General features: G+C 44.2%; 1 protein-coding gene across 1 annotated transcript in view; it reads right to left on the bottom strand.

Moving 5' to 3' along the window:
• TCN2 (transcobalamin 2) overlaps positions 1-24994 on the bottom strand; it is a 153993-nt gene that overhangs the window by 84600 nt on the left and 44399 nt on the right. The window contains exon 2 of the mRNA XM_086943302.1: positions 21483-21538. Coding sequence (XP_086799428.1) covers positions 21483-21537 — 55 coding nt within the window. The 5' untranslated portion in view covers position 21538. The remainder of the gene's footprint in view (positions 1-21482; positions 21539-24994) is intronic.

Below are 24994 nucleotides of genomic sequence, written 5' to 3'. Positions count from 1 at the left end.
GTGATGCGCGTGAATCAGCTGGGCCGTTTGTATGATGTGGGTGACAAGGCAAGCAAACTCCTTGCGTGGCTGGATAAGGCTGAAAGGATGAATCGTGTTGTACCCGTTATTACCCGCGAGACTGGTGAGTGTGTGTCTGACCCCGGTGAGATTGTTGACTGTTTCGTGGACCATTTTTGGAAGGTTTACAGCCCGGTGAGTGACCGTGATGAGGCAGACTCCCGTTTATTATTGCGCGATATTGCTCTTCCCTGGGTCTCAGAGGAGGATAGATTGGCCCTGGAAGCTCCTTTTACGGTAGACGAGATCGCTCTTGCCATCAGATCCCTGCGATCGGGTAAAGCGATGGGGCCCAATGGTTTGCCTATCGAGCTCTATAAACTTCGTCCAGACAAAATGGCCGCCCACTTGCGGTCCATGTTTCTGGATGCGTTTGAGGCTGGAGTCCTTCCGACTGAACAGCGCCTAGCTACCATAGTGGTCATCCATAAAGATGGCAAGCCTCGGGACCGCTGCGCCTCTTATCGCCCCATCTCATTACTAAATGCTGAGCCCAAAATTCTTGCCAAAGTTCTGGCTAATCGGCTGTTGTCTGTGATCTGTGACTTGATCTATCCGGATCAATCCGGTTTTATACCCCATCGAAACACAGCCCTTAATCTGCGTAGACTCCACGGCGTTCTCGCGAGAGCTGGAACTCTCACTGAGCCTGCAGTGGTGGCCTCCCTAGATGCTACAATGGCTTTCGATACCATTGAATGGCCATATCTGTGGGCGGCCCTTTCCAAGTTCGGCTTCGGCCCCAGTTTCATTGCGTGGGTGAGGCTCCTGTACGAGCAACCATTGGCTCAAGTCGTGGTGAACGGCAGAAGCTCCGATTCCTTTCCATTGGGTCGTGGCACCCGTCAGGGATGCCCGCTTTCCCCCCTTCTTTTTGCGCTGGAGCTTGAGCCCCTTGCAGCGTGGCTTCGATGGGAACCCTCAATTAAAGGGATCCGGTGGGCGCCGGATCTGGAGGATCGCGTCTCGCTTTACGCCGACGACATCCTTCTTTATTTCACTTCTCCCCAGAAGTCTTTGAACGTGCTCTTTGACGTTCTCGCTTATTTTGGTAAGAACTCCGGGCTGGTTATCAACTGGACCAAGTCATGTGTTTATGTCATAGCGGGGGTGTTACCTCCGCTGCCCCGCAGGTTCCCTATCCAGGTGGTGGAAAACGGTTTTAAATATTTGGGGGTCTATAGCTCCATGGACTCCTCTGTGCGATATGAATGGAACCTCTACGCTCCCCTCCGTCGCCTCAAGCAAGATGTGCGGCGGTGGCGTGACCTGCCCTTGTCCCCATTGGGACGAGCGAGACTTTTTAAAATGATGTCGCTCCCCAGGTTCCTATATGCCTTGCAGAATTTTTTCGACCCGGTCCCCGCTCGCTATTTCCGTGAAATCGAAAGCCTACAGAGGCAATTGATTTGGGATGGACGTGCCCGTATCGCACTATCCAAACTTACACTCCCCTGGTATGATGGCGGTATCGCTTTACCCGACATTAAGCGATACTATTGGGCCTCACATTTAAGCGCAATCAATCATGTGACATATTCTTCGGAGCCCGCCCCCGCTTTTGCCCTGGATAAACTCCTGCTGCCTGGTGGCAACTTCAATAGAGCTTTGTACTCAAAGTCACCAATACGTCTCCTGACTGGTCCCACGAAATGCGCCGTACGTGCCTGGAAGGATGCTACTGTGGCTACAGGTTGGGGCGGTAGATTGACGCGTATGACCCCGTTGTATGATTCTGAGCGGTTGGGAAACCTGTGGCGGACGAAAGGGTTTGATAGATGGGATATGATCGGGATTAGCAAGGTGGAGGATCTCTGGGCCAGAGGTACTGTGAAATCCTTCGAGGCCCTGAAGGTGGAATATCAACTGGATGATAAGGAGTATTTCCGGTATCTTCAGGTACGGCATGCCTTGTCCTCCGCTTTTCCCCCCGGGACTGATGTCCCCCAGTCATCCCCATTGGAAGATCGTATTCTTGATGGCCACGTCCCTGATACTACGATTTCCATAATTTATAAGAAACTCATTAACAATAGGGCTGACCTGCTGGAGAAGCTTCGTTCCTCCTGGGTGGCGGATGGGCTCGAACTAGATGACGAGGAATGGAAAATGGCTATCTCCTCCCCTAAGGAGGTGGCAATTCCGGCGCGGCTTCGTTTTGTCCAACTAAAGATCCTCCACCATGTGTATGTGACTGGTATGCGTCTGGTACGAATGGGGCTTGCGACGGATGGAGTGTGTAGACGTGGCTGTGGTATGGACAGTACCTTTCTTCATGTTTTGTGGGAATGCCCGGTTATCTCAGCTTTCTGGTCTAGGGTCCATGATGTGATGGGACGTGTTACTGGAGTCCCCCTCCTTTCCGAGGCACGACGCTGTTTGCTCAATGTGTGGGAGCCTACGGACTGTACGGCTGCTCAGACCTTCTGGGTCACAGACATAGCTCAGCTCTGGGGGTCCAAAAGACCGCCTGGGCTCAGTGCCTGGAAAGAAAATATGGACTGGTGCATGTTTCGGGAGAAGACGGTGTACGAGGCACGGGGTCGACCTAGGAAGTGGAACAGGATCTAGTCGCAGTGGAATGCTTACCGGGGTGATATCTGTACCCCTCCACTTGATTATGCCGAGGCCATTCCCTCCTCCCCATAGATTGCGTTCCTTTCATTATTTTCACTCTACATTACCTTCATCGTTCCCCTCCCATAATAGTCTTGTTTCCATTCTTTTATACTGTTTCCCGTTTCCCCCCCCCATGAGCCTTACTATCAATATACCATGTGTTTGTTTCTTTGTTTGTTTCTCATTTCAACAAAATTACAAAATTAAACCTTTTGGTATCCTTTTGATTGTTGTATTATGCACTACACCATAATGGCACGCGGAGCGGCCACCCCTACTATATACTGTGCTTTACTTTTGAATGTTTGTCATAGCGGCCGGCCCAACAGGGTTGTAGGCAGACGCTGTGTATTGTGCATTTGATAAATAAAGGTTTAAAAAAAAAAAATCCCCATTCACACAATTACAGTAAAACAGACACAGATGAGTCACATGAAAAGTGGGATGGGACTACTGTTATGGGAATCTGAGTAGACCTTTACCAGGGAGAGCTGTAGGGAGTCTCCCCAATTGTAAAAATTCATTTAAACATTGATAATAATTCAGTTGACGCAACCCTAAGAAATGTAGACTGTGATGGTAGCAGTAACCACGCTCAATAAAGTTGAGTATTCACTGGAGGTAACTCCATATTAGCAGTGCCTAGTTGTGCTAATGGACAGGACAGAAAACCGTGAAGCACCAACCAATGGACTTGTAGATTGTCCCTAGAGGTAAAACAGATGGCAGGCAAGGTTTTTCAATTGATGGCGACAATACTTTAATCACTTAACTCACTATTGAGGATAAGAGATTTCAAAATAACGGTTATCCTTTACTTAATTACAAAAATAGATTTCTCAGATTACTTTACTCTGCATTATATTATAAATGCCACACATTACTCCAACCTGCATGAGATTATAAAAGATTAATTAACCTGTCACTGAATAACAGCAGGTTACTTATTTCTTTACCCAGAAACAGAATACTGAAGGAAACTACTCTGATTAATATTCAATCAGTTACAGAAAGAAAGTGTTACTTTTATTTTCCACTTTACTGGATTAAAAAGAATTACTTTAACTGCTTACTTTGCACATAATTTTTAAAGTAGGTTATTCTGATTATTTTTACATGCATTAACTTTATCCCTTGTTTCTGCCTGTGTTTGAATATTGGAGAGTGATATCATTAAGGAAGGAAGTCACCAAGGAGTTTTGTGATCATACAGCAGGCCGAGGCTTAAATACTTGAGGTCTTGTTCTTTCATATTAAGACAGTATTAAGACAGTATTGTTGCAAGCATGAAGAATAAGAACACAAATCTATAGTCTTAAATTAAAAATACCAAAAACCAGCAGGTAATTTGGTGCAAAACAAATTAGATTCAGCTTAATATATGTCAGATTAAAAAAAGACTGTAGCCCAGAAAGGTTAGTAAGAAACAGAGAAACTTTTCATTATGATGTCACAACTAAATTGCAATAAGCTACTGAAGTTGAGCTCTACGCATATTTAGGTCAATGCCTAACAGACAGCACAGCGGGCTAGTTTGCCAACAACTTTCTGTGGGAACTCTGACCATTGGTCACTATTGGCTTTGTAGTTTATAACTCACAGTTGATTGCTTTCTATTTGGTGGCTTTATTTGAGTTATGTTATGTTACATGGGTATTTGAATATTTGAGTTCACCCCTCCCTGGCCAAGACCCAGTTTACTGTATTCTTCCACAAACTCCCTTTCTCTAAACAGACCTTAAATGTTTTTCTCATCTGGTCACATTTGCTGTGCATTCAAAAACATAGCTCAAATGTTGTTGTTGTTTATTTTATTTTTCAGTTAGTCAAAACTGTAACAATATACCAAATTCTAATTTTAAAAGTTTGCTACACATAAAAATTGCGTCTCTATAAAAACATAAAATCTTAGAAGATTACACAATTGTAAAATACTTTTCATACTATTAACATGATTTGACATTCAGTGCAGGCTCATGAATTCATAGAAATGTAATCAATTTACAATTCATTTGGGGGGTCATTGGAGTCTAGTCCACATATGATAGCTCTCCTACACGATCTTATCCCTCTGTCCTGAAATGCTCGCCGCAATATTGTGGTTCGAGCTAGTTGCAATGTCTTACAGTGACATACAAGATGAATGAAGTCTTCTTTTTTATAACCACAATGCCGGCAATTATCATTTTCTTTTGGTTTCCAGTGAGGGGATTCCGCAAGAGTAGGGAACTGTCCGAACCTTAACGGTATTAATTAATTTACTCTTTATGTAAATGGAATAGGTGGAGTCTAGATAGGCCGCTTGTTTCAAGGTTTTAGAAGTATTGATCAGTGTCCACGAGTGACTTCTTGTTCGAAAAAGATCTTTATCGGTCAATAAAGAGTGGAACTTCACAGCTTTATTTATTTGAATGCTTGGTAAGGCATTTGTTTACTCCACAGCTCCCTTGTATATGTCATCTTTAAGGAGTGTTCAAGAAATTAGTATGCTGGTGAATATTTATCTTGATCCATTTCCTGCCATAAGGATTCATTAAGGCCGTTTTTTTCTACGTTTTGTTTTATTTGATACCATACTTTAATGTAGGTGTAGAGCCTTCACAATGTTTCATTCATTAGCCCAAACTCCAAGCGCATTTGAGCTGGTGAGGCAGTCTTCGGAAGTAGAAGAACCTTTTTGTAAATGCGCATAATTAGACTGTTTAGAGTTTCTGCATCATTTCCATGCATTGCAGCACTGGCATATGATAGTGTTGGCAGTGCTTTGGCTGACATTACCGTTAACAATGGTTTCAGAGACGGGCCTTCCAACTTATTTGCAAGGGTTTTGAGGGCGAATGTTAGGGCCCCTTCTCGTTGTTTCATGTATTTTTTCTGAACAAACGTTTGTTGTCAATATAAAAACCCAAATATTTATAGCATGATACCTTCTCCAAGAGATTTCCTTTTAATCTAATTTGTTGAGTCGTGGCTGTGCGATTTGTAATAAGCATTGTTTTGGTTTTTGTGAGATTTAACTCCAGGTTATTTGCCGACAGAAAATCGGAGAGTTCATTTAGTAGTCTTGTCAGGTCTACCCGAGTCAAACTTAGGAGAACAATATCATCTGCATAAGCTAGGTGCGATAAATGTAGTTTTCCTAATTTGGGTGAATGGGAATTAGTTCCATCCAACTGTCTTGAAAGGTCTGAAATAAATGAATTAAAAAGGTGCGGTGCTAATACGCACCCCTGCTTTAGCCCCATGTTGGTGTGCACTTTCCTTGATAGTCTTGCTCCATTTCCAAGTTTCATGCGTACCAAGGTACCTGTGTAAAGCAATAGTAGACCTTTCAATATCCTGTCAGGTATGCCCCAGGATTTTAATTTGGACCACATTAGTTTCCGATCGACACTGTCGAAGGCAGCTTTTAGGTCGTAACACAGATGAAGATCTTGTTTTCTGTTTTTACATCTTTCTGCGATCAACGAAAGCGACAACATATTTGTAGTTGTTCCGATACCCTTCCTAAATCCAGTTTGATTGATTGGTATTAGGTTACAAACACTAGACCATTCAGTTATATATTTAATGATTGATGAGGCAAAATATTTGGCTTCAACATCCTTTAAGGCGATTAGTCTATAATTTTTTGGATTCGATCTATCCCCTCCTTTGTAAATCGGGGTGATGTTTGATCCTTGCCAGCTTTCTGGAATTTGATTTAGTAATTCTACATCAGCATATAGTTTCCCGAGTATTGGGCTCCAGTACTTCGAGTCATATTTAAAAGTAGCCTGGGGAATGCCCTTTGGACCGGGGGCACCATCGCTTTTGCCTTTCTTTATTATGTTGGTTATTTCTTCTGTTGAGTAGTTTACTCCAGTGACCTGTAACTTCATTCCTTTTTCACTAGTGGACCTCGCAGTTGGAAAATAAAAGTTGTCCATATCATGGGGTTGTTCTTCTTTAAATGTATCCTTAAGGAATGTAACCCACTCCTGCTCCTGTATATGCGATGTTAGGATATTTAGAGGTCTCCTCAAATTGTTTATTGACTGCCAGAATTTATTAGAATTTTAGGGCCAGATGTAGGTAAATTAGATTTACCGATTTTTAATTACCGAATTTTACCGATTCGGTAATTAAAAATCGGTAAATCTAAAGGGTGGATATGTAGGTATTTCCAGATGTGGAAATACCGAATCTGTAACAATCGGTATTTACCGATTCTGTAAATACAGAATCGGTATTTCCCATTGATTCCTATGGGCTTTGAAGCCCATAGGAACCAATGGGAAATACCGATTCTGTATTTACAGAATCGGTAAATACCGAATTTTGCAAGGGTGCAGGGGGTGTCACTTTGACACCCTCTGGCACCCCACAAATAGGCATGTGCGCCATGTGGCACACAGACATGCCCTAAGGGCATGTCTGTCTGTCACATGGCTAGGTGTGCATGCACACATGTGCATGCACACCTGAATTCAGTATTTTACCACACAATAGGATTGTGTGGTAAAATACCGATTTTGTAGGGCCGATATTTTACAGAATCGGTAAATTTACCGAATCGGTAAATTTACCGATTCTGTAAAATTGTGCCCCTACATGCCAATTCTTGTATACCGGTCGGTAACGGCCAAAAATACCGATTTTCGCCCGTTACCGACCGACCTACATCGGGCCCTTAGTGTCTTAAGTCATAAATTAGTTTTGTCCAGAAACTCTCTGCTTTCTCTTTGTTAAATTTCCATATTTTTCTTTTGAATTGTACTCTCATTTGTTGGAATGCAATCCAGCCTACACCCTTGGATTTATCCTGCCGCAGTTTCCTTTGAGCTCTTCTTAGTTCTTTTTTTAATGCTTGCAGATCTTTTGGTAGATTTCTTGTCTGGTCATTTCTTTGGACCCCAATTTCCACCACTTTCATAGTTTTTGCTAGTTTATCTAGAAATAGCGATGGCTCCCTCAGTCGAAGGGTGCACTACTTGGGGCACAGTCTTTGCTGCAGTAGATACCAGAACACATGGTACACCATCATTATCTGTTTTACCAGAAGTGCCTAAACAGATCCAAAATGTATACTGGGAAGCCCCTGCCCTGGATTTGGGGATGAAACGAATGGGCAACTTTGCTACAGTATCCTCAATCAAACTAGGTAATATAGAGGGGAAGCAGCAGCATTGGCAGTGGGCCAGATGTTCGCGCAGGTTGCTCCAGGAAATCAAGAGCGCAAACTACCAAACATTATTTCATAAACCAATGCATCCATAGATAGAAATAACTTGGGAGCAAGACTTAATAAACTACAACTTAAGGGTAATTCTGAAAAGGAAAACTCAAAGCCGGCACCCCAGTCTTCTAAAAAATGGTTGGATGATGAGAAAAGACTAAAACACAGGGTGGATTTCCACAAAAAGAGTCCTCTGAAAAGTACTATAACTTGTGCGACCGTGATACCTAGCAGGCTGTTTAATTGTATCAGGATACAGATACAGTTACACGTACTTCTTGTTCCATTAAGGAATCACCCGAAAAATGTTGGGAGAGAGGAGGGCAAACAGAGTACACATCGGAGGAGTATGTTAAACTGAAGAACTCGCAACTCGCTTCAGACTTCAAAATAAGAAAGAAAGAAAAACTTCCACAGCAATAAACTTCATTTAAGAAGAAGAGAGTGGTTGAAATTAAAGTAAAGCATGTCACGAATATGGAGGACTCTGCTTCTGAATGGGGTGTGGACTCTGACCATGCTGACAATGCAGAAGAAGTGAGGAAATATAAATGTTATGGTCAAATAATGTTCCCTAACGTGTACCCCACCGTCTCCATGTACCAGCTTAAAGTGCATGTAACTTCCCTCCTGTGCCAGCTATGAAGACGCAAATACATTTGCGTCCAACGTTAACATGTCCTCTTTCAGACCCACCCTGAATGGGTTGAATATTCCGTTCCTAAGTATGCCATGCCAACGTCTTTTTGGGGTGTACTTTACATGTTTTTCAGCTCTGGCGAAGTAGGCCCTGAATTCTGCCATCGAGCCTTTTTCTGCCTTTTGATTCTGAACGCCTCAGCCTGGGCTGTCTCTGTACCCGTGACCTCTGCCTTACTCCCTGTGCGGCTAACGGCGCTTAGCTCAGCCTGCTGCCTGCCAAGACTGAATTCAACCTTCGAATTATCTGTTCCGCTCCTCGAAAATGCATTCCTACCTACTAGTTTAAGTAAACATCCCCCCAGCTGCAGAGCAAAGGGCCCGGCCTCACTGTCTCCGTGCAAGAAATTCATAGCCTCTGTTACCATGGTAGGCCCATGCCCCCTCGCATCTCATGCAGACACTCAGACGCTTATACACGCACTCACAGTCAGTATAGAATAGCTTCTGCCCCAGAGACCTTTTCCTTCTAGATAATATGGTTCCTAAACATCAGATACCAGATATGATAGAGGTACGAGTTGATCTGACATGCCAGACTTCTGTCTCTTTCCGCCAGTGTAAATGTCAAGTCCCCTGCACCCTCCAGTTTCACGTCAATCACACGTCATGCAGCTGCGCGCGCATCCAGACCTCAGATTTCTGCTGACATTGCCAAATTCTGCTTTGTACCCACCTACTCGTGACACTTACATATGACGTTTCTAGCACACGCCTCTATGTTCACGCCTAGTTCATGCCTTCTAATTACGTATCACTACCACGTGTGTGCTCTTATCTTGTTTCTCTCAGCTGTTACGCCTACTGTATTGGTATTCATTATATGATTTAAGTATATAAGCTATGTATTGTCAATAAAATATGGCTCTATCCCTTCCTGCACCCCAGTGGTGGCAGGAACCCGATATCCGATCTGGTACCATGACCATTCCTTTTTAAGGAATAAAACCCCTAAGAACTCTAACACCACGGACTCTGCGTCTTTCTTTCCGATTGAGTTATTTTTGTTTAAGTACTTACCTGCATAGAAATTAAGACGGTAAATCAAATATTTACCACATTATTTTGGCGCCCGAACAGGGACCCCTCCCCCACCCCACGCGCCGGTTGGTGCGTTGCAAGCTTTGCCCCCTGCCATCAGTCAAGACGGAACTACGCGTGCCCGCAGGATTTCCTGTATCTCCCTCTGGCCCACGGAGGTGACGGAGACTGCGATCAGCACCCAGACGAGGCGGTGAGGAGTGTGGAGGATCCCGACCAGAGCCTAGCCGAAAGAAGCAAGGTCCGAGGTGTCAAGAGGCCCACCAGTTTCCGAAGTATCCACGTGTCGAGTCGAGTCGAGTCCAGTCCGGTCCAGTCCAGTCGAGTTTTCCGAGGCCTTCCGATTCCGTGCTTCCCGGTGAGTACCATTGCTGGGACGTATCTAGACGGGTGCATTATTATGTATCCGGTAAAGACGGGTTTGGGTACACAAACGCGGTCTGCACTGTTTTAGACAGTGTATCTGTACTGTTTAGCAGTATATCAGTTATTCAAGTTCTTGCACTATCTTCGACAGTGTATCTGTGCTGTTTAGCAGTACATCCAGTATCTAGGGTAGAGATATATGTTCAAAATGTTTTTCATGTGATTAATGTCGTGGTATGAGTGATTGTTTAATGTGCATTATTGTGTTTTTGTGTAATTAGTTGTGTTCAGAGTTAAGTAGCAAGGATTGAGTATACAGTATTAAGTAAACAAGATGCCGTTTTTCAATAAGTTAAAGCAGATAGGAACTAGGAAAGGGATACTAGAGGAAGAAATTCCTATCCCCCCTAGGGACACGCCTGGAAATTTCATGTACCATAAGCATGGCATAGACGCCATATTGTATCTAGATTTATGGGCCGATTATACTAAGCACCTAGAAGAAAGACGCAGAGGCCCACAGTATGTTTCCGCTCCGCCCCCAGAAAGAAAAATGTTTCATATGGAGCGTTTTGAAAGGCAGAACCCATTACGAGAAGTACATCCAGTTATGGGTACCGATAATACCTTGAAACGTGTGTATGTATACACACCTCTGACCAAGTTAGAACTATTGGAGATGAAGAAACTAGTACCCTGTCACGATAAAGACCCTGCAGGTTTTCACAGAGAACTTAAAGACATGTTACTGATGGGAGATTACACATATACTGATGTTATGAAATTGTTAAAGGTATTGTTGCCCACCGGCATCTACGAGAAACTCAAGGAAAGAGAATGGGAGGTGGGAGACAAAAAGATTATATGGACAGAAATAGAAGACGAGGAAAAACTTCGTACTCCAGGGCTAGGCCTTGGGGAGAAAGCTAAAGCATTACCAGGTTTGATAGTACAGGTTCTGCCAAGATTACTGACCACTAAAAAGGAAGACTGGGACGCAATCTCAGCCTGTAAACAGAAACACGATGAAGATACTAGTGACTTCTATTCAAGATTCGAGAAGTGTTTCATTATTAATAGTGGCCTAAAACCAGGTAGCGAGTCGTACCCGCATCTTTTTGTAACGAAATTAGTCGAGAATTCCTTGACATCAGTTAAGAACCGTGTATATAAGGTTGAGAGTACATGGCAAGCAAATACGCCATCCCAGATGTTACAGATGTTACAATACCACCAGAACAGAATCAGAGAAGAACAGGATCATGAACAGAGACGCATGACAGACACGAAAATGAAAATGTTAGTGGCCCAGTCGGTTCCAGCCGACGGCCAGAGAAAGGGTACGGCCCAGCCAGGAAATGCAGCAGCTCCCGTTAAAGGGACATGCAATTATTGCAAGCAGCCAGGTCACTACGTACATGAATGCCCAGTCCTGAAACACAATATAGCAACAGGTAAAACTAAGGAAAGACCGCATCCGCCGAGACAAGATCAGGGCCAGCAACAGACTTCACAGAATGCACAACCTATGCATGCCCCACCACATACAGGACAAAACGCAGCGGTATCACAGCCACAGCCACAGCCCATTGCCGCGACGCAGCAAGTTTCACGGCAGATGTGCCAGTATGCCCAATCTGATTATCCCGATTATCAACGATACACATGAAACAGCCTAGAGAGGGAGGTTGGCTTGCCTCTTATTGAGGTTCCTGTAGATCAAGAGGGTCCTTATGTACACAGTCAAGTATTGGGAAAAGACAGAAAGTTTTTAATTGACACAGGGGCAAGCCGCACAACAATCAGCCATAATGAAGTCCCAGGGGCACCCCTCTCAGGCTTACAGAATGTTTCCCTTGGTTTTTCAGGACAGCCTATTGTAAATGAGGTATCGAAACCCGTCCCTCTGGCTGTGGGTCCATTATCACGTGTTACAGACTTGTTACTTACGAAATCATGTCCAGAAAATCTGTTAGGTATCAAAACATTGAAGGCTCTAGGAGCTGTGATATGTTGTTCTCCGGAAGGAGTTAGACTTTTCCTGCGTGACTTTAAGGGTCACTATGTATTACGAGAGTTTGATGTCAGATTGAAAAATGTACCAGAACACCTGTGGGCACAAGGCCCAACCGATGTAGGCTGCATGCACATTACACCATACCGTGTTACACTCAAGCCAGGTGTTGTTTTACCCCGAATCAGACAATACAAGTTACCACCCGATGCTGTAGTGGCTTTACTGGAAATCATTGAAGAGCTCAATGCCCAAGGAGTGGTCGTAGAGACCGACTCCAATATCTGTAATTCCCCTATCATTCCGATTCTTAAACGTACTGATCCCAATGCACCGCCAGTATATCGGCTGGTGATTGATTTACGAGAACTGAATAAATGCATCGTTCCACAGTACCCTGTGGTTCCCGACATCTCTTCCCTATTGACGGCTATTGATTCAGAAGCAACGTTCTTTACTGTAATTGACCTCAAGAACGCCTTCTTCAGTGTGCCCATTGATCCAGAGAGCCAATATCTCTTCGGATTCAGTTTAAATGGACGAAGTTTCAAATTTTCACGCGCACCTCAAGGATTCACAGAAAGCCCCAGCATCTATAGTCAAGCACTGAAAAGACAACTTGATTGTATTCAAATGCCAGTTAACACCGCCTTACTGCAATACGTCGATGATCTGCTGATCACCGCACGAAGTGAACCCGAATGTGAACAAGCATCACTGACAGTTTTACATTTTCTGGCCGACAAGGGACACAAGGTGTCTCCTTCGAAGCTACAATTCTGTGTTCAGCAAGTTGTGTACTTGGGTCACTTGCTGTCCAAAGTGGGGAGACAGCTCACTCCTGACCGTATCCAGTTAATTGTAAATAAGCCACAACCCCAGACACAAAAGGAAGTGCGGGCCTTTATAGGCCTCACCTCGTACTGCAGACAATGGATTCCTCAGTATGCATTTCTAGCTAAACCACTCATTCAGTTGACAACACAGGAGGCAGCGACTTCGACTGTCCTTCCTTGGACTCAGGAACATACACAGGCCTTTGAGGAATTAAAGAAAGCTTTATGTCAAGCACCAGTTTTAGCGACACCGTGTTACAGCAAACCTTTTACACTTTTTGTTACAGAACGTGATGGTACAGCGTTGTCTGTCCTCACTCAAGATCAAGCAGGATCACATAAGCCTTGCGCTTATTTTTCAAGTACATTGGATTCAGTAGCCCAGGCACTCCCTGCGTGCTTAAAGTCAGTAGCAGCAACAGCCCTAGCAATCAGACAGAGCGACTCGATTGTTTTAGGACATCCATTAACAGTACAAGTTCCACATTCTGTAGAGGTTCTTTTAAACAGAACTCAGACTCAACACTTGACTATAGCACGACTGACAGGCTATGAATTGACGCTATTCCAGCCACACATAGAAATCAGACGCTGCAGCATTCTAAACCCCGCTACATTGTTACCTTCGATTATGACAGATCCAGCCCCGCATGATTGTATAGAGATCATTAATGCAGTAACAAAGCCCCGACGAGACTTAACAGATGTTCCATTGACAAATCCAGACCTGACACTTTACGTGGATGGTTCATGTATGAGAACAAGTACAGGAGAATTAGTGGCCGCGTATGCAGTGACCACTGAAACTGAAGTAAAAGAAACGTATCCTATTGATACACTGTCTGCTCAAGCAGCGGAGCTCATCGCTCTGACCCGAGCCTGTATACTAGCCAAGAACCGAAATGTTAACATATACACTGGTTCCCGTTATGCTTTCGGAGTCGTACACGACTTCGGAGTGTTATGGCAAGAACGAGGTTTTTTGACCTCTCACGGTGCCAAGATCCAACACGGCCCCCTCATTCAAGCACTGTTAGAAGCAATACATCTGCCTTCAGGCATATCCATCATGAAGTGTAAAGCACATACTAAAGTTACAGATTCCATTTCCCAGGGTAACGACCTGGCAGACCAAACAGCAAAACATACAGCATTGACTCACACCCAGACAACTGACGTGACAAAGATCATAGTACCGACACATTGTATGGCAGTTAAGGATCCGACACTAGATGGAATCGATATTCAGACACATGCTACTCCAGATGAAATAAAGAAATGGACTGAACTAGGAGGGATTCAGACAGATCAAGGTTGGATGACGAAGGGAAAATCTACATGGTTTCTCCCCGACTCTATGGTTCAAGTCATAATAAATACAGCACATAGTCCAGCACATCTAGGAGAAAAAGCGATGTTAGACAGTTTACAGAATCTCTGGTACAACAAACACTTACGAGCAGCAGCAAAACAGAAAGTGCGTACTTGCATGATCTGTTGTCAGTTCAATCCAGGTAAAAGCGTCCCTGTAGAGCAAGGTGGATTCCATCCTCCCGATCACCCTTTTGAAGTCCTCCAGATGGATTATATCCAGATGGACCGTTGTCGAGGATTCAAGTACGTCCTCGTAGTTGTTTGTGCACTTTCCCGTTGGACCGAAGCATATCCAGTCCCAGATTACACTGCTCCGACCATTGCCAGGCAGCTGGTTCGAGAATTCTTCCCACGGTACGGCTTGCCTCGTATCGTGTACTAAGATAACGGACAGCCATTCTCATCCGAGCTCATGAAACAGGTTTCCCTCCTGCTAGGATATCAGTGGAGATTCCATTGTGTCCGACATCCCGAGGCCGCTGGCCTTGTAGAAAGGCATAACCAGACACTGAAAACGCGCCTTGCTAAAATCTGTAAAGAGAAAGGGGTCGACTGGATAGTCGCCCTGCCCGTTGCACTGTTCTATATGAGAATGGTCCCCCATTCGAGATCAGGACTATCCCCGTATGAAGTGGTCTTTGGCCGACCACCGAATATGTGGGGGACGCCCATGCCTAAGAAAATAACGGATGTTGATTGTAACATGCTGACAGATTACCTTGCCTCCTTGATGTCTGCACTCCAATCATGTCGTTCACAGGTTGCTGCAGCCTTTCCCGACAACACTGATGTAAAGCCACACGATGTCCGTCCCGGGGATACTGTGTTAATTTGCAACTTCGACAGGAAAAGCCCGCTGGAGCCCCGCTGGAAGGAGCCGAAGATCGTCCTTCTTACCACGAGGACCGCAATCAAAGTGGAAGGCCGAAAGGGGTGGATCCACACGAGTCATATTAAAAAATGTAATGAACTGTTGCCAGAAACTGACTCGTCCACCCCCTCAAAGGACTGCCTCGATACTAAAGACTTCAAAGTTCCAAAAAGAGAGAAAACTCCCCAAGAGGAGTATCGAACAAAACTTCGATCTAGCAAGTCAGACAGTTTAATTGTTTAAGTCCTCCCCTAGGTGAATCGGTTAAATAGTTTTTGACATGTATCCCCTAGATCGAGATAGAGAGAGAGAGAGACAACTCAAGAAACGTACATATTGTAAATCACTCCGCAGTCACTGTATAGTGACATTATTGATTATGTTTTTTCTAAGTCTTCTGATTATTGTTGCCAGTATATTGCTTCCCATATACTACCCTATCTTCAAGCGTGAACAATCTGCTTACAATGTCACTGCCGAACATTCTTTTAGTGAATTACCTCCTCATGAACTATCTTACAGACTTGCGCTGCGCAACAATACATTCATTAGTATGTTACATCACTCCCATCAGACTAACAATGCTACAAACTGTTGGATATGTGGCCGACTCCCTCCCTATCAGAAATACAAGGGAGTTCTGCCTCTCTTTCCGTACCCGTTCACTCACAATGGCTCCTGTGGTGCATGGTTTAGATTAATTAATTCTTTAGATCCTGATATTGCTGTTTTCGAGGGGAATTGGATTTGGGGAAACCTGGACCTAGTTCTGCTCAATGCCTGTTACCCAGACAAGAAGGGACTTCCCATTAGAATAGGAACTGATCTAGAAAATGAAGTATATGGATTAGGTAATTATACAATTAACCTTATGATTCTTACTGTCGAATCCGAAGCTGCACCAGTTTTCCCTGCTATGTCAGTATTACCAGTCACTGGTGATTTATGTGTCAGAAAGAAGGGTTCAGTACACTTAGGTCATAGTAAATGTACTACTGTGGTCGAATTCAGTGATCAAGGCAAGTCTTCCTTTAGAGCTACTCGTCATTCCTACTTTGTTTGTGGCCATACCGCATACATACGCTTACCTCTAGATTGGGATGGTACCTGTTACATTGCATTTCTTCTGCCACCTGTTTTTCTAGCCCCTCCTGATTATCACAGAAATACAAATCTAGTAAAGAATAGACTCCGAAGAGATCTCCCGATTGTCGACTATACTGAAACGGCATGGGAGCAATACACAGATTTCAATAAAGGATTCTTTTTCTTCACAGGCCCCGTCCAAAATAGTAAACTAATACGTAGATTAACTAGAACACTTGAAGCAGTAGTGAATGAAACTACCTCCGCTCTAGGCAACTTAACAGAGAGCAGTCCGCCATGCGGGTTGTTGTTCTTCAGAATCGTCTTGTTATTGACGTCATCTTGGCAGATAGAGGTGGAGCTTGTAAGGTCATCGGGTCAAGTTGCTGTGTTTTCATTCCAGAAAACGCGCCAACGGTATACCAAGCTATTACACGTCTTCATAAAATTGCAAGTTTGATACATCAGAATCCAGGCACCTGGACTTGGTCCGGTTGGTTCTGGACAACGTTGACCGCTTGGGGATGGAAGATCCTATCCTTCCTAGGCATTGCCCTTGTCATAGTATTCAGTTGCTGCCTGTGCCTACAGTGTGGGCCAGCGATTTGTGGTCTGTGCGCCACATCGTGCATTGCACATTCCAGTTTTCACTCAAAACGCGAAAAGAAGAAAGAAGAGCAAATGATGTTACAAGAACAGACTGATCGATTCATGAGGATCGATATATCATGAAGGGTCCGTAGGGAACAAGGAGGGAATGAGGAAATATAAATTTTATGGTCAAGTAATGTTCCCTAACGTGTACCCCACCGTCTCCATGTACCAGCTTAAAGTGCATGTAACTTCCCTCCTGTGCCAGCTATGAAGACGCAAATACATTTGCGTCCAACGTTAACATGTCCTCTTTCAGACCCACCCTGAATGGGTTGACTATTCCGTTCCTAAGTATGCCATGCCAACGTCTTTTTGGGGTGTACTTTACATGTTTTTCAGCTCTGGCGAAGTAGGCCCTGAATTCTGCCATCGAGCCTTTTTCTGCCTTTTGATTCTGAACGCCTCAGCCTGGGCTGTCTCTGTACCCGTGACCTCTGCCTTACTCCCTGTGCGGCTAACGGCGCTTAGCTCAGCCTGCTGCCTGCCAAGACTGAATTCAACCTTCGAATTATCTGTTCCGCTCCTCGAAAATGCATTCCTACCTACTAGTTTAAGTAAACATCCCCCCAGCTGCAGAGCAAAGGGCCCGGCCTCACTGTCTCCGTGCAAGAAATTCATAGCCTCTGTTACCATGGTAGGCCCATGCCCCCTCGCATCTCATGCAGACACTTAGACGCTTATACACGCACTCACAGTCAGTATAGAATAGCTTCTGCCCCAGAGACCTTTTCCTTCTAGATAATATGGTTCCTAAACATCAGATACCAGATATGATAGAGGTACGAGTTGATCTGACATGCCAGACTTCTGTCTCTTTCCGCCAGTGTAAATGTCAAGTCCCCTGCACCCTCCAGTTTCACGTCAATCACACGTCATGCAGCTGCGCGCGCATCCAGACCTCAGATTTCTGCTGACATTGCCAAATTCTGCTTTGTACCCACCTACTCGTGACACTTACATATGACGTTTCTACCACACGCCTCTATGTTCACGCCTAGTTCACGCCTTCTAATTACGTATCACTACCACGTGTGTGCTCTTATCTTGTTTCTCTCAGCTGTTACGCCTACTGTATTGGTATTCATTATATGATTTAAGTATATAAGCTATGTATTGTCAATAAAATATGGCTCTATCCCTTCCTGCACCCCAGTGGTGGCAGGAACCCGATATCCGATCTGGTACCATGACCATTCCTTTTTAAGGAATAAAACCCCTAAGAACTCTAACACCACAGACTCTGCGTCTTTCTTTCCGATTGAGTTATTTTTGTTTAAGTACTTACCTGCATAGAAATTAAGACGGTAAATCAAATATTTACCACAGAAGTCACAATAGTTTGCCAGAATCTTATGGAGTGTCTGGCAGCTGTAGCAACAAATGACTGTCTAGAGGGGAACCATCACACCAAGGACTTAGTCCCCAGTCAACTATATGAATTACAACTCCAGATGGAGGGGGATATACTGTGTGCCATTTATATTCTCTTCTGGGATAAATTGTCATTCGGTAACGACATTCTCTTGGCTGAAAATGATTGGCCACCTGAGTTTGTTAGAGATTGCACACTAGGAGAAACAGTAATATTACCAGCTTTTTCCGACCTCCTTTCAGAATCAGTAAAACATACATACGCCAAGGAGTGGGTCTCTGCTCAAGCCCAACTTTAAAAAGATCTTTGTATATTAATTTTAGATTATGTTCTCTGCCGGTGAATGCAGTACACAAGCTTATGGAAATAGGACAGGAGTAACCCATCTAATTGTGGATTGAATTTGGGGAAATATAGTCTGTAATGCACTTTATGTTGCTTTGTACTTTTACGTTGAATTCCAGAAGAGAGCATCTCCGCCTGCTTTTTAATACCTAAGCCACGAGAAATTGTAAGGATGCTATGACATTGTGTAAACGCACAGATTCCTGACCAAATTATTAGTAAAGTCATGTCATACTTATATGGAGCTTGGAGAGTAACTAGGCACCTGCAATAACCTTGCTTGGTAGAGGCTTTCTAAAGCAGTTTTTATTTATGTTAACTGTATATGCTATTAACTGCCCTTCAGCTGTCTGCCTTTGTTTATGGCAAGCGATGGGGTCATCCGAGTGATTTGACTAATTTTTTTTTGTTGATACATTTCTGCGATTTCCCAACTAGATGTTGTACTGGCTAGCTGTAACAAGGTCCACACCGATCTACTCCAATCTATTCCACAGTAGTCCAATCTGCCCACTCCACTCCCAACTACTTTAATCCACCCCATTCCACCCCATTCTACCCCAATCCCCTCCAATCAGTGGACAGACGCCTGAGTAGATCACGTAGAAACAATCCCGGATGTGGGAGCCATGAGGCGGGAGCGCTGCGCCGTGCCAAAGTCTGTGTGATGGAGGTAGTGAGACACTGGTTCCGTCTTGATTTGCAGATGGGGAAGGGACTACCTCCATCACACAGACTTCGGAGCGGCGCTCCCGCCTCATCGCTCCCACATCCGGGATTGTTTCTACGTGATACACTCAGGCGTCTGTCTACTGTATTGCTGCTTGGGGCACCCACCTCATCGCCTATTCATAGACACTGGACGGTCGTCTTCACTGTATATCCAGGCCACCATTTCACCACCACTGCCTGGCGTACCCGCCCCTGCCTCTGAACACTACAAACCGGAGACAATTACCTTATTCCCACCGAGGGTTTACTCGTTCCCTCTGAGTCCACGGCCAGTCTGTTTCTACACCGGCTTTCTGGGACTACTTTCTCCTTTTGTACTACGCCAACCAGCCCAGAAGAGTCACAGGATTATTCCCGGTGTGACGAAACACATGTCGGCTGGTTGTTTTATTTTGGTTGTTGCTTCATTAAATAACTTTGAGCAATACACTGGTGTCGACCATAGCAATTTGATCCAAACAAGACATTTATAACATTGTCATATCCACATCACGTGTGCCCAGGACTGTGTTCCAAGTAAACTTATTAGTTTAGGATCCGGGGAACATTTTTTTCATCCTATTTACTAACAGATGCGAGCATCCTGCATCTTTTAAAAGGAACCCAATGTATGACCTAGCACCAGAAAATCATTGTCGAGGACGAGAGAGGGTGAAAGGATCCAACGATACTGTGGATATGGAGAGAAAGCATACACCTTTGTTGTCTTTTCTGTGGAGACATCATGTCCATCAGCAAAGACAATGCTTATAAAGATCAGGCAAAGAGGTCATGAGGTTGGTCCATTATACCACATCACTGGTAAAGCATTATGGAAAGGTGTTAAAAGTTTACTACTTTGTCGTTTGAAAATGACCGATCAAAGACAATTATATTTGACAAAAACTGTGCCCACCAGATGACTTGCTGTATATCAGATACAAAGCACTAGGTTATGCATCAGAATGTGGAAACCGGCACACCCATTGCTATAATTACACCCGGCCCATTTAATTGCACTATGTGTGACAAGTGCTCTTACAATATGTCGTAATTATGAGTTTTGTGGTAAATATTGGTAGGTAAAAATCTGCCAATATTCGTCGGTGGAAAGATACATAAACAGAACATGCAGATTTTGGTGCAATAAGCAATAAAATCCTTGTGCTATTCATCAAAATCTTGTACTTAGATGGTATTTAACGTACAGGATAAATTAAAATTCTGGGAAGTTGGATTTTATCAGGTGCCATAAATATTACATCAATTTATGTGCCACTCATAATAAGGGTTCATGTCTAAACCTGATACGCAACAACAATGGTCCAAGCAGAGAGGCTAATGGGAAGGACAATATTAAGCAAATGAACTTATCCTGAATTGTATACGTCCAAACCAGACTCCTCAACCTAGAGGTAGGGTGTAAGGTATTGCTTTCAACAATATGGAAGAGAAAATGAAATGATATCAGTACTTATCACACACAAAGAAGTCAATTCATTTGATTTTGTTATATATATGTGCAACTTGACAGTGTAATTTACATTATTTACATATGGTGGCTCCAGATAAAGAGATAAGAGAAAGAAGGTGCTGAAAGAGAATGCTTGTGTGTAAAATTTCCATTAGAAAACGAAAAGAGGAAAAGGACCTCATACATATATCACAGATATTGCAGGGAAGCCTGTCAATTACATTCATTAAACAAGGATAATCGTTTAATCATAATTGTCCCTTTTATGGTAGGGTAATCTAATCCAGGCTTTGTGGGAGTTCAGCACACTCACATGGAGAGGTGAGTATGCTCACCACACCGCAAGCATTCCTGATTTTTAAGAGGGAAGACACAATGGATCTCACAACTGTAGATGAAGTCTTCAGACTGCCCACACCGCTGAGGGGTCTAAACTACCATAAATGCTGGGGGGCGAGGAGGGTTGAAATCCCCAGCAGCAATCTCCTTCTCCCTTTTCGTGGATCCTGGAGGTCTCTGGGACACTTCATGTTGCCTCCTAAAGCAACTGAACTACAGATCGGCCCTTAAGTGTGCGATCGCCCATGTGTGGTCGGTGACACCGTTATTACCAGCTCCGTGGGGCCACAGGCTCTCTACATGAGCCCAAAGTCATATAAAATCTACAAGGTGGGGCTAATGTTTGCTACGCATCAGCGGGGTCCATGTCATTGGAAAAAAAAAACATAAGTACCGAACTCACCACAAAGCTCTACCGGAACCAAGAGGAAAAGTGCAAACAGCATCCATGACGCCATACTGCAGATTCAAGAAGAAAAAAGAGAACATAGTGAACGAAAACCAGAGTGAATAAACAACAAATAATTCAACATTGAAGGCACAGAAAAAGATGTATCCAAGTGCCCCTCTTTTAGCAACATGCGTGGAGCTTCAAGTAGTTCAGATATTTATATCAACTCAAGTAGAGCGGCGCTGATTAGCATAATTAATCATCTATATCGGATTGGGGTGCATAATTTATGCCGCTGTTCATAACTCCTTTCCATATGAAATTACCCCTTTCCATATGAAATGACCTCTACATTTTGATCAGGAACGTACAAACGACAGACTATTGCAAACATCCTGCAAGGCGACATTTTTGCTACCCATGAGTACATTGGTTATGGACTCTGGAGTCTGCTATGAGCCTCGTAATTGGGTTCTGTTTTGAATACATACTGGTCTGTGTTGGACTATGATAGATGCTTCAGACAACAAGCAACAGTCAGTCTACATTCCTCTTTCGGGCTGGTCCGTTCTTGTTGGCACAGAGCAGGTTGCCTCCTCCTTATCTGTCCTTATGTTGTGCGCCTTCATTTTCCCCGCGGGAACCTAACAGAGAGTAAATCTCCCTGCCACTACCGAGCGAGACGGAGCGGCAATCACGGGCAGAAGAGGTGGGGGAGGGGATCGGAGCACATGGGGAGGGAAAGATGGGAATTTAACCGCACTGGAGGTCGGGCAGAAAATCTGAAAACATCCATCAACACCCGGTACAGAAAGGGAACCCACGGTGGCATTATAAACAAGACGGACGGACGGAAGAGAGGGGAGGGGGGAGGAGAAATGCGACACGAAGGGGAGGGGGCGGAGCGGGTTAAATTATACAAACAACAAGCTGGAGGGAAGAGAGGGGAAGGGGGAGGAGAAATGCGACACGGCGGGAAGGGGAGGGGGCGGAGCGGGTAAACAGAGACGGACATGCACGCGCCCGTGACTTTTAAGGTCAATGCGCATGCGCGTAAGCTTAATGCGCATGCGCATTGACCTTAAAAGTCACGGGCACTGCAAGGAATCGCCACGATTCCTTGCAGTGTGGATAAAGAGTGGATAACTCGCAATAGTCTCGCTTGCTCGATGCGCATGCGCATCGACAGGCGAGACCTAAAAACGGACTCAGTCTTGGGAGGAGGCGCGTCAGAAAGTGTTGATGTCTGGGACATTGTGATGCCAGGTGTCTGGTGGCAGAAATGTTGCCAGGCTATTGAATAAAAGGTAGTTAGGGACAGTGTCGAGGGAGCAGAGGGTTTTGCTGTAACATCTCCGGTACTGGCATTAACTGTTTTTACCAATGCCTGGTAATAGTGAGGGAGTGAAGAAAGTCTTAATCTGTCGTGGAGGTTTGTTTCCTCGGTTTATGGCACATTTGAAGTTCGCAAGAAAAGGGCCCATATGAGGGAGGTGTTTGGAAATGGTAGATGGTTTTATGGTATTCCTGAAGGCTAGTAATCCATGGATGATATGATTGAGTTTGGCTAGTTAATTCCAGTTTTTACATGCTTCTGTAGGGAAAGATGTACCACCTGGGTTGTCCCTCACAGCATCTAAGTAGGTCAGTGGATCCTATATTTACAGGGTTGGTTGGGAAGCGATGTTTTCCAGGGAAGCTGCATCTTCCACTGGTTTAAAGCAAATAAATGCTATCATGATTTTGCAATGTACCTGTACCAGGGAACCAACAGCGCCCCTAGTTTAAGGTGACCTTCTGGTTGTAGAAACCACATGTTCCACTAGGATACATCCCTCCTCAGCCACTCTTCTCTAGACCACCAATGGCTCCTCTGGAGGATCCACATCCAAAAGAATGCACATTAAGTCATGGAAGGTGATCCAGCATGGCCCAGCCCAAGGATGTCCCTTACCAGATGAAAGCTCCGCATCTCATACCAGCACTCTCGATTCCTCTAACTATCCCAATTCAAAAAAAAAAAATCTTTACCTATTTGTCTTCCTCCTCTATATTCTATTCACCACCTCCTTCTCAAATTGCACCCATCTCTTCCTTTTGTGCCTCCAACCTGCTGCATCTTGTAACTTTTTACCACACTCCAGTCTCTCTACCCATTTCTCATCTTCCCATCTGCTTCTACCTTACCCGCTAGACACTTGTCCTTCTTTCAATATCTCTCTCCTACAAGTGTTCTCTCAGCCCAACGTATACACAATGCAAATGTTGCCTATTTAAGTAGTAAGAACAAGTATTTAAAAAACAAAATGGGCAAAAATGCTACGGTTTACTGGTTCAGTGGGTTTGCATGCTCTCTGTCAGTTACCATTAGCAGGTATTATGAGTTTAGTGACTCCATCACTGAATTCTGAGTACCAATGTCTAGCCTACATTAAGTGCCTTTATTCATTGTGTGTCATCTTCCCTGAATGAGACACGTGGACTCAAACTGGGGGACTGTAGAAACAAACAAAACAAGCATTTGCAATGCAATAGGTCTCGCATTTGCGAGAGTTTGAGCTAGTGGCATTGTAAACGGCACTGCCTTTTATTTATGTGTTTAGAAAAGCAGTAAGTGGTGCGTAAACACACACTTTGTACTTATAGTTCTTGCTTACGAGAAGCAAGTCTGACAGTAAAAGAGGTGTAGTTATTGCCAGCAACGCTTCTTTTAAGCAACGCCTGCAAGTACAAAGTGTGTGTTTATGCACCGCTTGCTGGTTTTAAAAATACATAAATAAAAAGCATTGGGATTTACAATGCAAATAACTCAAACGCTCGCCAATGCTATACCTATTGCATTGCAAATGCTGGTTTTCATGTTGCACAACAGCACGGAATGCAGTGCAGTAGTGTTTAAAGGAAAACAATTTCTATGACACAGTAAAGACTGGCTGTGTCATAGCGCTTTAAAAAAAACTCATGTTGCACCGGAGCCTGCTTTGCTGTGCAAAATGTAAAAAAGAATTACAAAGCCAATACCGGGGTTGGTAGGCCAGGGTGCACAACGGGCGGTAACTACCCCAGTGTTGCTCCACAATCCCCGCCGCTATTGTTATAAACACAGTACACCTCCCCATGCTTGGACTGTCAAGCGCTCACACATTAGCAAGACATTCCTTTGAAATGTTCAACATGCAATACACAGAACTTTTAAATGCATTACTGTGAAGAGCAATCATCCCACCCAATAACCGAGCAAACCCAGAAGCCAGGGGGTAACAACCAACACAAATATTGTTCGTAGACAGATTTACACAGGTGCATTCATAAACCCAAAATTAAACCTTCCAACAATAGTTATTCTAAGAACAGAAAGGGGCGGGTCTATGGGCGGCACAGAACGTACTGCTTAGCAAGCTGCTGTGCAGGCAGATGGCGTCAAGGACAACGAGGAAGACTGGGAGACAAGGACATAAGCACACAATCACAAGGAGACAGACACTTGCATGGGGAGACAACAACAGAGAACAAATCCGTACACT

Source organism: Lissotriton vulgaris, chromosome 11, assembly GCF_964263255.1.
Source record: "Lissotriton vulgaris chromosome 11, aLisVul1.2, whole genome shotgun sequence".
NCBI classification, from domain to species: domain Eukaryota; kingdom Metazoa; phylum Chordata; class Amphibia; order Caudata; family Salamandridae; genus Lissotriton; species Lissotriton vulgaris.
This window is presented reverse-complemented; position numbering and strand designations above follow the sequence as displayed.